Genomic DNA, 16,476 nt, shown 5'->3' with positions numbered 1-16,476 from the left:
ATACTTTGTGATGCTTCCTAACTTAATTTTGCAGCATATCAGAAAGAACTTGGTAGATTTGATGCTTAACAGTTCCAATCGAACCGAAGCACAAAGCCTTGCTGTGTGAGGTCAAATCAGCACAATACCATTTAGAGGAAGTAGCTTGTTTTTATTGGCATTGGAATCATGGCATGAAATCTAGCGTGCGAACTCATCCAAGCCGCGCCCTCTGAATAGTAACAATTCACACCCCGGCTTCGCTATAAAAAGAGGAAGTTTTCGGCAACGCTGCTGTTTCTGTTAGAAGTAGGAGCGTGTTCAGGGCTGGACATGGCGAGTCAGGAGAGCGAGGTGGCACAGGCTGGAGCGGTCGGGACTCCCAACACCTTCCAGGACCGACTCGAGCAGATCTTGGAGAGAGCGAAGAAGCTGCAGCCGGAGGAGATGATGTTCCGCTACCAAGGGTTGCTGTACCCGACAGTCCTGAGCTCAGTAGAGAGCCTGCAGGCTCTGCTCAGGTTCGAGGCGCGTCCCGAAGACATGTTAATCGCCTCTTATCCCAAATGCGGTGAGATGCTCAGCTCTGATGTGTTTTTTAAAAAAATTAAAATTAAATATTAAGAGGTTTGAGTTCTTACGTGCAAAGGGAACTATCAGTTTTAAATGTTAGTCCTTCCTGAACGGGGTGTCTCTCCTAGTATTGATTTTATTTTAAATTTTTAGAATGCTGATGGAATTACCTGTTTGTCTCACTGTTAGTTTTGTTTTTACCTCTGCAGCATTTTTCTTAATTCTGTTGCAATCTTGTAGCTTAATTGTTACAATTTTTATAGTTGTTACGTAAATGTTTTGTAGCTGTTTGTTGTACTTTAACTTAGTGGCTGTAACCTTACACTGCAAGTTAAGTGCTGCTAAATTTTTGACATTCTTTTCCTTTAAGATTAATGCGGGCAGTCTGGAGTAATTCTCTTGTCTCTTGTGTGGTGCAGCTGCTGGGCAACATTCCTCTCCCATTTCCTGTCCCCTCTCTGCCCTTTATTAATCTAGTACAGTCTGTTCTGGCTGCTTAGGGCCAAGAGCTATGTTCATGACACCACTCGGAAGCCCATGCTCACTGTCTGAACAGCGATCAACCTGGGCCATGGGTACACCAGAGCCAGCATGCTCAAGCTTCTGCTGCTTTTTAAAAAATTAATTCATGGCATGTGGGTGTCGTTGGCAGGGCCAGCATTTATTGCCCATCCCTAATTGCCCTTGAGAAGGTGGTGGTGAGCTGCCTTCTTGAACCACTGCAGAAGGTACACCTACAGTTCTGCTAGGGGTAGCGTTCCAGGATTTTGACCCAGCAGCACTGCAGGAATGGCGATTATAGTTCTAAGTCAGGATGGTGTGTAGCTTGGAGGGGAACTTGCAAGTGGTGGTGTTCCCATGCAACTGCTGCCCTTGTCTTTCTAGGTGGTAGAGGTTGTGACTTTGTAAGGTGCTATCGAAGGCCTGGACTGGTCTGGGGACTTCTCCAGTACAGACAGAGAAGAGTGTCTCTGATCGTGGTGGCCTGTTGCATTCTGAACAGTTTTGTTCTTCAATGTGGAGAACAAATGGAGGCAGGACAGGGTGAAGATCTTCCACCTGATGAGAGGGAGGCTCCGATGATAATATGGAGATGGGGGAAGGGGGTATCAGCCTCAGCCTGCACCCAGAGCAGTGGACAGTAGCAAACTGATGAGTGCTTTAGCTGAAATAATCCCCCATGCAATAACAATCAGTTCTGTTTCTCTCCCTTATATTGCTCGCCATCTTCTGCAGGAAGAGAGGGAGTGAGTTGATGTGTGGACCATGAAGGGATTGTTCAGATTTGTAGAGTGTGAAAGCAACATGAAGGGGCAGTGGTTGTGTGCAAGAAAGTATCTCCAGTGTAAAGTGTGAAAGCTGTTGTCAGAACAGTGAAATGCAGTCCAAGTTGTAACTGGATACCAGTAGAATGTTTGTGCCAGTTCTGAGACAAGAAACAGATGTTGCTGTGCGATTATAAGGAAAGTAGCTATCGTGCAGGGTTGCGTTTGGAGGAAAAGCATGTGTAGTGGGGGTAGGGGAGGGAAGGATTAGGTGTGCTTTGAGGAGAGTGTGGTGTTGAAAGCCTTCAATAAGTATAAAAACAGGAAGATTAAAGTTGATGCCTTCACTGCCATGGCCAAGTAATTGAACCTCGTTCTACATTGAAGCCAGAACCTGGTTGTAACGCTATAGGCATTGACAAGCTCTGCAATCTCTCTCTCTGTCTCTCCTTCTCTCTCTGAGCCAGCTGACCTTGTTTGCCTTGGCACCCATCCGTCATTAGATGGAAAGAGGACCTCCCTCCTGGTCCCTCACTTGCTCCTGTAGTACCTCCACAACAGAATCAGGAAAGGAGGGATCCTGGAATTCGCTTTCTTCTGAGTAGTGTGCTGTACTGAAAGAAAAGTTGACCTATCTGGTAATCTGTGAAACTAAAAGTATAACATTGACAGAGAGATCATCTGTCCAAAATTAATGCCAAACTCTTTGGAAGACATATAGCACCTGATTTTTCTTGCATCGAATGTTACTGGTGTAACTGGAAATCTATAATGTAAACATGGTTTAATCAATTGTAATGTTCAGGGCACTCAATGAACAACGTGCTGCATAAGGACAGCAGAACAAATGCAGTGTCTGCTAGCACTTTAAAGGTTAACAGCACTTAAAAAAATATATTTATTCTTTCTTGCAGGAACAGTCCTTTGGCTTAGTGGTAGGATTATCCTGAATGCTTTAAATACTATGTTGACATTCAGTGGTGTGTTTGCTTCGATGGAGTGAACACTGGTTTCAAGTATTGGAGATGGAAGGGTTGCGTTTGAGCCCCACGTCAGAGAGCCTTGGCAAGCAGGAGACCAGAGTGCCGGCTCTGAATACTTAATTGACAACTGGCGAGAGTACTTGTGTCTGATCATAAATCATAAATGTTAGGTGGGGCACTTAAGCCTTGGTTTCAGCACACCTAGGAGAAGGTAATCCTGAAGGTAAAACCGTGAGGTTAGTCAGGTGTCTGGAGTGGCTGCCTTAGAGGGGTGTTCGGCATATGCTTATATTCCCTGGTAAGTGACTCAGGAATTGTGTGCATGCCTTAAATTGGTGTCCTGCCCTAGGACAGGTCCTGTTAATGCAGCAAGTATCCGCTTACACAGATGACATATAACCAGTTATGTTAACTTTTTTACTGTGTACTACAGGATTTAATTGGGTGAATCAGTTACTTTGGGATATTGCTACTGTCAATCGAAATGAATCTAAAGATGGGAGGCCTGCACTTAAAATCAAGTTACTGGAATTTGAAGGGCCTGAGCGATGTGAGGTATGTGGATGAGAAATGATGTTTGAGTCTTTTAACCCAATAAAGATTGTAGGAGAAAAAGGAAACAAGTTCATCACCGGCTTTGCCATCCTTCATACTGACAAGTGGCAAGGCGTGGGTGGGAGTGGGAGAGGAAGGTGGGGCAGGGGCAGGGCTGGGATAGTTACTGGGGCCCTGGGATCATTCTATGGCATACGAGTATATTGATGTTTATATGTTTGTTTGAAATTCCTCGTGCCACTAATTTAGCAGGTATGATAGCCTATTTGAATTGGGGAAGCACCCCGTCTAAAATAATGGGCAAGAAATTTCAAATGAGCACACTAAGTATTCCATGGGCTCAGGGCCAGGGGCCATAGAGGTAAAGGTTTATCTGCTTCTATGTTTTATTTTTAATTTAATGCTTGAATCACGGGCTCCAGATATGCAGCCAGTGGCAAACACCCCACAGTGAATTTTTGTCGAACTTGCAGTAGCGGGAAGACAAGTACTGAAGGTGGTGATGGTGGTGCCGTTTTCATCAGCTGAATGCCATCCCACCACTCACTTCGGGAGCTACTGATCATTAAATCTTGTTATACAGGCCCAACAGTATCCCTGCAAACAACATCTGGGAGCAGTTACAGCTGGCAATGATGGTAGTGAAGAGTTACCTGGAAACTCAGGGATATAACTGTCACCTAGCAACTGCTATTTTTAGATGTTACATCCACAACATTATAGATTATAGATTTGATCACCATAAGCTTAGGAATGAAGCTGATTCTTTATTCCAGGCTTGTCCAACATACGGCCTGCGGGCCAGGATCCAGCCCGCCAAAAGTTTCCATCTGGCCCGTGGATGTAAACTGTACCCAGACCGTTCCTCATCCTCGCCAGGGGTCGGTGACTGGAGATGGGAAATTTTCCATTGTCTTCTTCTTGAAGACTGGCTTTTAAAAGAAATCGCAAGTGTTTCCGGCTTTTTTTCAAAACCCAGTGGGACTGTCCGAAGTTGGGAAATTGCTGTTCCCGATGTCAGCAGCTGTCAGCTGTGAAACTGACTTGCGAGTTTTTTAAAAAACTGACCAACCATCTGCTGAGCGTTCCTGCTCTCTGCAACTGTCAGAGAAAGAGGGAAAGAGGGAGAGAGCGTGATCAAGCTCACTCTAGACAGATGGACATCAATCCGGAATACACTGCATCGCTACAACAGGTGTGCAGGCAGATATTGACTACTGGTGCAAGCAAAAGAAATGCCAGGTATCTCATTAAATCAGTGTCTAACATAGTGATGAGAAATTAAGCCAATAAATTAATCTTCTCATTTAAAGCTTCTTCACAAAAATGCACATTTATTCTTATTTTGATGGTAACATAAATTTTTAACGCCTTTTTCTTTCCAAAATTGTCTCACTGGCCCCCTAGGTAAGACAAACATTGTAATGTGACCCCCCCCCATCCCCCCCCCCACCCCCGACACAAAAAGATTGGACAACCCTCCTTTATTCATTCATGGGATGTGGCTGTCACCAACAAGGCCAGCATTTATTGCACATCCCTAATTGCCTTCGAGAAGCTGACAACTGGGAGACTTGCTAGACCTTCTCAAAGTCAACCACATTGCTGAGTGTCTGGAGTCACATGTAGGCCAGTCTGGGTATGGAGAGCAGATAGGAACATAGGAAGATAGGAACAGGAGTAGGCCATTCAGCCCCTTGAGTCTGTCCTGCCATTCAGTGAGTTCATGGCTGATCCGTGGCCTAATTCCATATACCTGCCTTTGGCCCATATCCCTTAACATCTTTGCTTAACAAAAATCTATCTATCTCAGATTTAAAATCAACAACTGTTTTAGCTTCAACTGCTGTTTGTGGGAGAGTTCCAAACCTCTACCACCCTTTGTGTGAAGAAGTGCTTCCTAACATCTCTCCTGAATGGTCTGGCCCTAATTTTTAGACTAGTTTTAGAATCTCTAATCAGTGGAAATAGTTTATCTTTATCTAGCTTGTCTTTTCCTGTTAATATTTTGAAGACTTTGATCAGATCACCCTTTAACCTTCTAAATTCCAGCGAAAACAGGCCTAATTTGTGTAATCTCTCCTCGTAACTTAACTCCAGTAGTCCAGGTAGCATTCTTGTAAACCTACGATTTCCTTTCCTAAAGTACATTTGTGAACCAGTTGAGTTTTTATGACAATTCAGTAGTTTCATGGTCACCTAGCTTTTTATTCCAAATTTATTTATCATCACCACCTTCCCAAGGGCAATTAGGGATGTGCAATAAATGCTGGCCTGGCCAGTGACGCTCGCATTCCATGAACGAATAACAAAAAACTGAATTTAAGTTCCCCAGCTGCCCTGGTGGATTTGAACCCACGTCACCACATTATTAGTCTAGGCATCTGAATTAGTAGCAGAAAAACATAACCACTATGCTACCATACACGTGTGTTATTGATGCTAATTACAAGAATGACTAATTAGCATAAATTACAAAGACCAACTTCTAAATAATGGTCAAAGTCAATGTTGATGATGATAATACATTTTACATCTGTGTGTGGATATCTGTAGAGGTTGGATTTTTTCAGTTCTTTCATCGGATATGAGCGTTTCTGGTAAGGCCTACATTTATTGCCCATCCCTAGTTGTCCTTGAGAAGGTGGTGATGAGCAACTTTCTTGAACCGCTGCAGTCCATGTGATGTAGGTTTGGCTGTGATTTATCTTGCCCACCTCCCTCATTGTTTTGCCTCAAATATAAGGAATGCCCAGGGGTAAGGTGGTGGAGGGTGCTTAGATGCACTAACCACATGTCATGTCTCAATTTACCCACGTACTGTATCCCAAATACTTTCTGAAAGCCATTCAGTTTTCTTAATCTATAAAATATCTCACTTGTACATATTTTTGTCCAAGAATATCATTCAAGTTTACACATTGTCTTGTGGATGTGAATGAACGTATTACCTGTTTCTAAGACCAGGAAGGTGACATCTATTTTGCTTCTTTTGCACAACCTGCTCGTCACCAGTTAACAAGCCCAAGTACTGTTTCATCAGAATTCACAACGAGTGCTCCCATCCTGCTGGCCTCTGTGACCCAGTTGCTGATAAGAGCTCTCAACTCAAAGCTCTGTCTCAGGAATACTGATTTGTAAAAATGATCTTGTAGATTATAGGAGAGAGTTGTTGACGTTATTTTCATAACATGCTTCCCTCAAATTGTGCTGTTTCAGAGCACTCTTGAGATTTAATTTTGCTGCATAGCATGTTGACTCTAAATAACCAGCTTCTAAGGATTACCACGGGCACCAAATTGTATTTACTTAAATAGAATTACCTACTTATCGTGAGTACCTTCCTACATTACAACAGTGATTGGATTGCAAAAGTACTTCATTGGCTGTAAAGTGCTTTGTGCAGTCCAGAAGTTGTGAAAGGTGTTATATAAATACAAGTCTTACTTTTGTTACTTTGGCATTTGGCATTGATATGTGCTGCACTGAAATATGAACTATGTACTGAGGAGGGACGATCAAACAGCAACTAGTAATATTAATGCAAAGTGTGCTCTATTAGGCTGTAATCCAGTGGCCATTGCAGCTTTTCTTTAAGAAAGAGATATGTTATCAGTTTACATGTTTTTAAAAAAAAAAGTTAATGTTTGAGCCTGTTATCTCAAAAAACAGGCATCTACCCAAATAACAAGTTCATAATTCAGACTTGAATTATGATTACGAAACCCTCTATCTTGCAAGCCAAATTACTGATTGACAAGTTATTTCAGTGTTCTCAATGTTAAGGTGAAATAGTTCCTTGGACTGTTCCACTGTCTCATAATTTATGCAGTGTTACGACCAGGTGAACAATGTGTCTCAGGGGGTCTCTTGATGTCTTCTCCTGATCTTATTGTAACAGGGTTTAATTTTAAACACAATGTGTTCTGAGCTCCCCTTTTTGTGAATCCATGTTCACAGTTTCCAATTGTCAGGCAAATAACTGAGCACAAACAGGCTTTCTTTGGTTTAAAGCAGAAATATGAAATTTATTAAACCTTAAACATAACTCTAATAAGATTCACGCCTGTGGATATATGACATGCTTACGCTAGCATGCACATGCGATATAAACATGCAAGATAGGGACAGAAAAGAGTAGAAGAGATGAGTGAACAGTTTGAGGCAATATCTTGTTACTGTTTCTTGGGGTTGCTGGAGTCCTTGATTGAAGTTATATTCTTGCGTTTCGTTGGGGCCCAGTAATCTTCTTAAAACTTTGTTCACGTGTCAAACCTTTCTCTCTTTGAGTTTCACATGTCTCCAATGGTTTCTGTTCCCTGAGAGATGAGCAGGCAGGCAGGCAGGAGGTGTTCCTGCTTCAGTTTCCGGAGCACACTGTATTCTGCCTGGCAATTCCTCTGTTTGGGAGTTCAAATTCAAAAAGCTCCCGGGTTGCTCAACACGTTAGTCATATAACTAATTCCTTATATGGAACAGTCTCTTCACATCCCTTGTTGGAGGCTCAAATTTCTCTGCCCCAGCCAGCTAGCCAGGTGACTAAAACTAGTCTGACCACTTCTGTGTATTGGAGAGTAACTGCAGAGTCTCCATTGTTTCAACATTATCTGTTACCATGTAATTCTGGTCAGGGCTTGCAATTTTCAGTTTTAATGTTCATGTGTCGAAATAATGTGTGCCTCAGTCTTGGCAGGTGGGGGTTTGCCTGACAGCAGCAGTAACTTTATTTAGAATATTTAAGTGTACTTGAATTAGACTTCATTGTTTTTAAAATCTCATTTAGTTTGTGTACAGATGAGGTATAAATATGCAGTAACTAGAATATTTATATCTTATGAATAAATAATGGTTCACATTTTGTGAAAGACCTTTTGGCATATAATAAATTCTGAGCACTATGAGGAAAAGTCAATGACATTTAGAAATTTCTACAGACCTTTTTAAGTTTCCATGTTTTACATGAGGACTTGAGTGAAGGCCATTTAGCTCATGGAAGCAATCCCTTCCCGTACATGAACCTAACTGTTACATCCAGCTGGATTTGAATGTCGTGTATGTTTTCTTCTCTAGGTACCCTGCCTAGAAGATCTTTTGAGTTAAAGAATTTTGCCTTAATATCTCTTAAATTTACTTCCATATGCAATTATGCCCTTTGGTCCTGCTACCCTGGCTAAATGTGAAGTAATCTATCGGATGTACACTATCTGTGTACAATTTAATATGTTATGTACCTTGACGAGGTTTTTCTCTTTGTAGACTGTAGAACTGGAGTTCCTATTAGCTTTTCTCATACTCCTCTATATTATACCAGGGATAGCCAGTTGTCTTTGTCACACTCCCCAATTCATGCTTATGTGTGATGATTAGAATTAAACATGGTACTGCCAAATGTGATCTGAAGAGTGCCCATTGTAAAGACTTTAGCACAGCCTCTGGAGAAATTGTTCTGAAGAAGGGTCACTGCCCTGAAACGTTAACTCTGCTTCTCGCTCCACAGATGCTGCCAGACCTGCTGAGTATTTCCAGCATTTCTTGTTTTTATCTCTGGAGATATTACTTTGCCTTCTTAAAGGAAAGGTGCGTGAGTTGTTTAGGTTTATTTTCTTCACACGGAGAGGGGACAGGGTGAACATGTGTAATGGACTTCCCAGGAACGAGGGTAGTGTGGAAACATTTAAGGGATAATTGGATAGATATTTGAGGTAGTGAACGATGAAGTAGTGTTAGTTTTGGGCGTCCCAGATGGACTGCAGTGTTTTTTTCCAGTCTTGTACTTTCTTTACCTAAATTCCTTGCATCCTGTCCCAATAATGTACTCTAATGTCAATCTCAAGAGCATCATCTTGCCTACTGTACCAATGCTTTATATATATTTTCTACATGACATCTTTTTCACAATCCCTGTGCCCATCATCTAAACAGTGCAACCTGGGCCTTAATCCTTCCCTCCTGTGCCAACAGCTTGAATTGGGAGGGCTCAGTTCTGATGCTGGACCCCAAAAGTCGAAAGAATGATCTTCTTTGGGAAATAAAAAGATCCACACTGGTGAAGTGTGAATGTTGGTTGTTACCCCTAAAATTCCATTTAAAGCATGTTGTTATGGCACTGCAGAGGGAGCTTGGCTGTATTGGCTGTACTATACCTGATATGGCCAAAGTATCAAGTACTAATGCCCCTATTAGTGTTCAAAGAACAAAGAAAATTACAGCACAGGAACAGGCCCTTCGGCCCTCCAAGCCTGCGCCGATCCAGATCCTCTACCTAAACATGTCACCTATTTTCTAAGGGTCTGTATCTCTTTGCTTCCTGCCCATTCATGTATCTGTCTAGATACATCTTAAAAGACGCTATCATGCCCGCGTCTACCACCTCCGCTGGCAACGCGTTCCAGGCACCCACCACCCTCTGCGTAAAGAACTTTCCACGCATATCCCCCCTAAACTTTTCCCCTCTCACTTTGAACTCGTGACCCCTAGTAATTGAACCCCCCACTCTGGGGAAAAAGCTTCTTGCTATCCACCCTGTCTATACCTCTCATGATTTTGTACACCTCAATCAGGTCCCCCCTCAACTGGAATATTTCTTTATCCAATGTATTTGCTATAAAAACAGAAAATGCCTGAAACACTCAACAAATCAGACAGCATCTGTTGAGAGAGAAAATGAGTTAACGTTTTGGGTCGGTGATCTTTTGTCAGAACGTAGTTGGTGTTAGCAGGTGAGATGTTGTCAGTAGAAAATTGTTTTGTAAATGTGGGCTAATTTCTGTCTTCATTTGTGAGCAATTACCATTCCCAGTCTGCTTATTTCTTACACATATATATTTGGTATTCATTTAAGATGATGAAAAATGACCCATCTCCCCGGGTTTATGGAACGCATAATCATTACGAAAATATACCGCCATCTGTATTTGAGAAGAAAACAAAGGTAAGGTTACACATTAAATGACAATGCACAGTACTGTGAGACTGAACAAAGATTTTAGTCACCCTAACTGTTTCGTTTTTAAGATTTAATCGATCTGGTCATGATCCTGCGTGGCTAACATCTGAAAACTAAGACCACAGAAACACAAATAGGACGGAAAAAACTGGACGCCAAGTTGCAGGGATTCAGACAACTGGTTTTAGCTGTTGCTATTACAGATTTTAAGTTTTGTACAAAAAGCAAAAGTGTGAAAGGGATGAAGGAGTGAAGTGGTTGAGAATGAGGTGAGGGATATTACAATGGACGAAAGGAACATTTTTAGATATTTGTTAAGCCAAATGACGTCAAAGCACCAGTACTAAATGGAATGCAATCTCCACCACTTACACTGTCCCACCTACCCTGGACAGATGCCTGTATTGGATAAGTGCCACTACCATTTGCTCTTATCATGGATGTGAATTATGCTGCTTAAACTGCATTAAACATGCTTCAGTTAGTTCAAGAAGCTGTTCACACTTCATTAAGGTGCAATTACCCGCCATCTTCAGGTGAAACTAGCCAGACCAAGAAAATTGTGGCGACATCACAGTGCCCATTGTGGGCACTGCAGAACCCGAGGATCCTGAGATTGCAGGGTACCTTTATACGTTAGGGCTCTTGAGTGTGGATGAGTGCCTGAGGAGTAGAGATTGGTCAATGTAACACTTCATTTTTGAAAAGAATGACAATCCTTATTTGGATAATTACAGATCAGGTAGCCAAATATCTGTAGGAAAATTTGTCATTCAGTGAGGATGAAAATGGCATCTATCTCAATGAAGAGGCAATAGTTGGAAGTAGGCAGCACAGATTTCAAAAGGTACAGTCATGCTTGACAAACCTCAGGCTATTAGTGGAGGAAACAGATGTGGTAGATAGGGAAATGTACACTGCATCCATTACATGGACTTTAGAAAAGCCTTTGACAATGTACCATATGGGAGGTTATTTCAGAGGATTAAGGGGTATGAAATTAGGGGGAGGACAGAAAATAGAGTAGGAGTTAAGGGCAGTTTTGTAGAGGCATCCCATAAGCTCAATTCTGAGTCACATAAATAACGGCAGTAATGGTACTCTGAATGGTATTAGGCTCAGTGCTGTTCAAAGGGAGCAAAGGGATTTTGGGGTACAGTTTCTCAAGACATTAAAGGCAGCATCTCTGGTTGATAAAGGTACGGAGTATAAAATCTAGCCTATATAAACTTTAATATTCTCTTGTCATTTTCTGGATGCAATATTGGGGTCCCCAAATTATAGAAAGGATATTGAGGCTTCAGAGAGGGTACAGTACAAATTCACCATGATACTACCTGGTATGAGGAAATATAAATACAAAGAAAGACTTGGAAAATGAGTCTTTCTTTGGAGCAATATAAGTTATGGGGCTGCATGATAGTGTTTAAAATTGTAAAATGATGAGACAGGGTAGGTAGAAGCAGACTGTTTCCAAAGTTAAGTGATCAAGAAGAAGAGGCCATTGATACAAGATGAAATTCAAGAGATTTAGAACAAAAAGGAGAAAGCAGTGAGGTTATGACTTCCACATACAAACCGGACAGAACTGAGATGAGTCACTACAAGCGAAGTTAAACTCTATTTATAATTACAGAATTGCTTTGGATAAAAGTGGTTTAATAATTGATCTGTGCTGGAAATGTGTGCATGAAGCCAAGTGGAAACTGATTGGAATGGTTGTGATTAAACCAGTCTTTCCCCAACCACTGGGTCAAGTAGTTTTCTAGCTCTCTCTCTCTCTCTCTCTGGGCTCCCATGATAGCCAATTGGATGAGGTACTGGAGAGCCACCTGGACCTGAGGAATTGAGGAAAGAAAATGGACAAAAAGGAAAGAAGGGAGGAAAAGAAGTAACAGTGATTTGTTATCTCAAGCATGATGTTGTGTGTAGTAGGCGGAGTCAGTGCTCAGCGTGTGAAGCTTTTCAGCTGGTAAAGTGCTAACTGAAGTCGGGTTTCCATAAACAAATGAGTTCACAAACTTGACTGTCAGCAGGAGGGAGCAGAGTACAGGTCAAGCACTGAGAGGGAGGGTGAGTCATACTAAATTACTGCTGAACCCAATGACTAGATCAAGAGTGGAATTAACAGTCATGAGCAAGCTGCTGGCATGACCACTGCACCCCCCCCCCCCCGCCCCCCCCCCCCCCCCCACCACTCCATTCAGCCAGGAAAGCCTGAACCTGGGGAGGGAAAAACATTTATTTTAAAAAAGGTGTAGTTAGGGAGTAGAATGAAACAGCGTGATTGTCTTTTGGTAATGCAAACAGTATCATCTTTTATTAAAGTTAAATATTATCCAGCTAATATTTGCTAGTTCCGAAGAAGGGTCACTGACCCGAAACGTTAACTCTGCTTCTCTTTCCACAGATGCTGCCAGACCTGCTGAGTGGTTCCAGCATTTCTTGTTTTTATTTCATCTTTTATTAAGTTGAGTGCTGATTGGAATCAGGTCTGCAAACTACACTGGAGGGATTCCTGTTACCAGGGTGAAAGCAGAATAGATTGTGATGATATTCCTTTGGTCCCCCCAGTATTGTTGCAGAAACAGATTAAATTCAAATTTCTCTTGTCACCTCTCCACAGGTGCTGGTTGTGTTTCGCAATCCCAAGGACAATGCAGTGTCCTATTATCACTTCCATCAGAATAACCCTGTACTGCCCAGCTTTGCATCTTGGGATGAGTTCTTCAAAAAGTACATGATTGGAGAAGGTACACGTCTTGGCTACCATTACTGTCATGGTTAACCTTTCAAACTGCATAGTTCCTTTAGAATTGTAATCACAAGCTGGCTGTGCAGTATCAGCAGAAAACCTGCTCTTTGGAAAGTTGACTTCAAGATGTAGAAGTATATGCAGTTGACTATCAAAGCAATGAAAACCCTCTCTACTATAGGGAGATCCTCAAAAAAACACTGAGGATTAGAAACACAGTGGGCTGACATTTATTCGCCCACCATGGGCGAAAACAATGGCGGCCCACCCGCGCGGGCCACACATTGCGGAACTACCGCAATATTATGATATTAGGGCAGATGACCAAAAGCTTGGTCAATCAGGTAGATTTTAAGGAGCATTTTAAAGGAGGAACGAGAGGTAGAAAGGCAAAGAGCTTTAAGGAAGGAATTCTAGAAATTAGGGCCTAGGCAACCAAAGGTACAGATTCCAATGGCGGAGCAATTTCAAATCTATTAAAATGAAGCTCCAGTATCTCCTTATGAGGCTCAGAGTCACTGTGCACATGTGGGCTGCAGCCAGGCCAGGGGTAAAGGATGGTTCATGTGCCAGCTCACCAGAGGGTGAGGTCGCAGACAAGTTCTGCTATAGAGGACTTCGGATAAGGACTTTGAAAGGAGAACGCTGATGGGCTAACTCATTGAGAAAAGGAAAAGGCAGACAATAATGTCAAGGTACACACATCGTGCTTCTAAAGTTTTTTTCTGTGAATTTTAAATGGCTGTGTTGTGTCCTGATGACACCATTCTAACTGCAAGAGTGCACCTCCTGGCTCTACAAGGAAACCCTGGATCTCCCCCTCCCCCCTCCCTGATCCTGCCAAACCCTCCCCATCCTTACTAGCCTTTCTGGAGACTGTAACCTGCCCTACCCCCACCCCCATCAATCTGGGTCCTGCCTGCTGGCAATGTCATAATGTCCGCCAGCTTTGGGCATGAGTCTGTGTCCAGGCACGTAATCCAGGACCGGGGGTTAAAATCTCCCGGGCCTTATGCTCCTGGGGGCTGAATGAGTCATCACCTGCGTCAGCATCTCCCCACCGCACCCCCCCCACCCCCATCCCAAGCTAAAATTGACCCATAAATAGTTAATTGGCACAAAATCAAAGGCAGAGACTCCAATATTTTTAATCACATGCTCCATCTTTAGGTCCTCCTATTGGTCTGATGCAAGCTCAGTGGAAGAGCTGTGGCAACCCCGCCAAAAGCAACAGTGTTAACCCCCCTTAGCTCTCATAATGTTCTTGTCCTTGCTGTCTTCTGTAACCTCAACTTGAACTCTCTACCTCCTTTTGAAGCTGCTTCCAAGTTCCCTGGGCTTCTTATGTGAAATATTTTGCTTTCCTCTCAATAAATCTTAAATGCTATATATACATTCAGTCAAGTCTCTCCAAGACCGGAGTGTTATTCTTGTATATGGGGAGTTTCAAATGCCTCCCTCGCAATCTAGACAGACACTAGGAAAAGCTTGTCTGATTGATGGTCCATCGCTTGCATTGATAAATTGCCAACCTTTTAAACTAGCCATTGCTAACCAACAGCTTCAAAAAGCTGATCCGGTCTATTTCAAAAAAGCTGAAACTAAAAACTACCCTGATTTTCAGCGTAATGTCATCTGAAGGCACAAATTTATTTGAGCTTCAGAAGTTGAGCTGTGGTACATCACTTGCATGGGAGGGAGGAAGACATAAGCCCAGAGACGTCTGAAGAGGAATACAAATCTTGAAGACACATGTGGCAGGATTTTCCCTGTGGGCTTCTGAACCCCGCCACCAGCCTGAAATGTGGGTCAGAAACCCCCACTTTGTGGGAAATAGTCAATCTTTGTGTTTTTCCCCAGAGCAACCAATTCCCTTCCTAACAGTACAGTTGGTGTACCTACACCCCATGGACTGCAGTGGTTCAAGAAGGCAGCTCACCACCACCTACTGAAGGGCAATCAGGGATGGGCACTAAATGCTGGTCTAGCCAGCGACACCCACATCCCATGGATGAATGAAAAAAAATGGCCAGAGGATGGGTTCGTCATCCAATTAAGGACAGTGGAGATGCACTCGAAGCTGGAGGGCCAATCAGATACATTCTGGCTTAAAAGCAGCAGCAGGATGCCATGGCAGGTCTGTCCGGGAGAGGGTACTTCAAGATGGTGGTGACCTCTCTCCATCTTTTCAAAATTTAAATTAAAAAATTACTTTTGCAGCCGGGCCACCACTGTTGGGAACAAGAGGTGGGGTAGTGGGGAAGCCCCTCTACAGGACAGCCTTTGGCTGCAGCAGTATCCAGGGAGGACCTCGAGGCCTGCCTGGAGCACAGACCACCCTCCGCCCCCTGCTCCCTATGTCTGCCACCAGGAGGCCACCTCCAGGCACCAAAACTGCATACCCCCCCCCCCCTCCCTCCTGCGCCCCCCCCCCCCCCCACTGCCTGCAGGAACCTGGAGACTGAGGGAAAAATCCCAGTTGGCTTCCTTTAATTGGCCTTAAGTGGCCCTTAATGAGCCATGTTGGCTCTGTACCGCGTGCAGGCAGGTAATCCCGCTGCCTCCTCCACCATGCCGCTGTGAATATGGCCCAGAGGCAGGATGGAGTTGGGAAACCAGCACACCGGCTGGCGAGGCTATTTTTAGCTCCCACCCACCTCCATTCATGTCCCCAGCAGGGGCTCAAAATCCTGCCCATTTACTATGTCGTTACTATTTAGGAGAAGGAACAAGGAATCCGGAGCACTCCAGCTGCCCCCAGCAGGACATTTTCATTTTGAACACTTTCCAGGATTGTGGAATCTACAGTGAACATGTTGGTTACATTTTTTTGTTGAAGTCTGTAAGGGTTCAGTTGGTTTTATGTCGATTTGACTAGAACCCACGGTCATCATCCAGATGGGCTGTCGGCAGATCCACAATCTCGTGGCCCAGCACATCCCTCTGTCTTCGATTGCTCAAGTCTAGAGACCTGCCCTAGTTTAATGCAGAGTGTAGAAGGGGAGACTGACCCTCGGGTCCCAGCTATAGTGTACAGGCTATGCAAAGCTGAGAATGAGGCACCAAAGCCTCAGGTCCCAGAAGGAATCCCTGGACCTCCCCTGCCCTCCTAGAAATCCAACCCTCCCCAAGTACTTAGTTAATGCCGGGAACCTTTCCTTGGGCCCCCAGCATCAGCTGTCTCCCACCCCAATTCCCGTTCCCACCCGCCTGCCTTGACTTCATTCGTATAATAAAACCCGCATGTTAAAATTGGCCAGGCCATGCGAGGTTTCAGATTTCCGGGTGTGCCTCCTGTTTCAGACCTCATCCACCCCACCACAGACCCCAACAAAATCAATCCCCACCCCCAGTAATTTAAAGGGATATAATAGAAGGGTCACAGGATTTTCTGCAACCTTCATTCAGTCTAAAAGATGG

The 16,476-nt window shown here is 43.5% G+C and overlaps 1 protein-coding gene across 1 annotated transcript in view; it reads left to right on the top strand.

The window, feature by feature from the left end:
• The first annotated feature begins 228 nt into the window (after nucleotides 1-228).
• sult6b1 (sulfotransferase family, cytosolic, 6b, member 1) overlaps nucleotides 229-16,476 on the top strand; it is a 28,958-nt gene continuing 12,710 nt past the window's right edge. Inside the window, exons 1-4 of the mRNA XM_068045365.1 lie at nucleotides 229-550; nucleotides 3,234-3,355; nucleotides 10,197-10,286; nucleotides 12,928-13,054. Of these exons, the coding sequence (XP_067901466.1) occupies nucleotides 313-550; nucleotides 3,234-3,355; nucleotides 10,197-10,286; nucleotides 12,928-13,054 (577 nt within the window). The 5' untranslated portion in view covers nucleotides 229-312. The remainder of the gene's footprint in view (nucleotides 551-3,233; nucleotides 3,356-10,196; nucleotides 10,287-12,927; nucleotides 13,055-16,476) is intronic.

The sequence above is a fragment of the Heterodontus francisci genome, chromosome 13, assembly GCF_036365525.1.
Source record: "Heterodontus francisci isolate sHetFra1 chromosome 13, sHetFra1.hap1, whole genome shotgun sequence".
Classification (NCBI taxonomy): Eukaryota; Metazoa; Chordata; class Chondrichthyes; order Heterodontiformes; family Heterodontidae; genus Heterodontus; species Heterodontus francisci.
The sequence above is the reverse complement of the archived record's forward strand: the minus strand, read 5'-3'. Positions and strand labels throughout refer to the sequence as shown.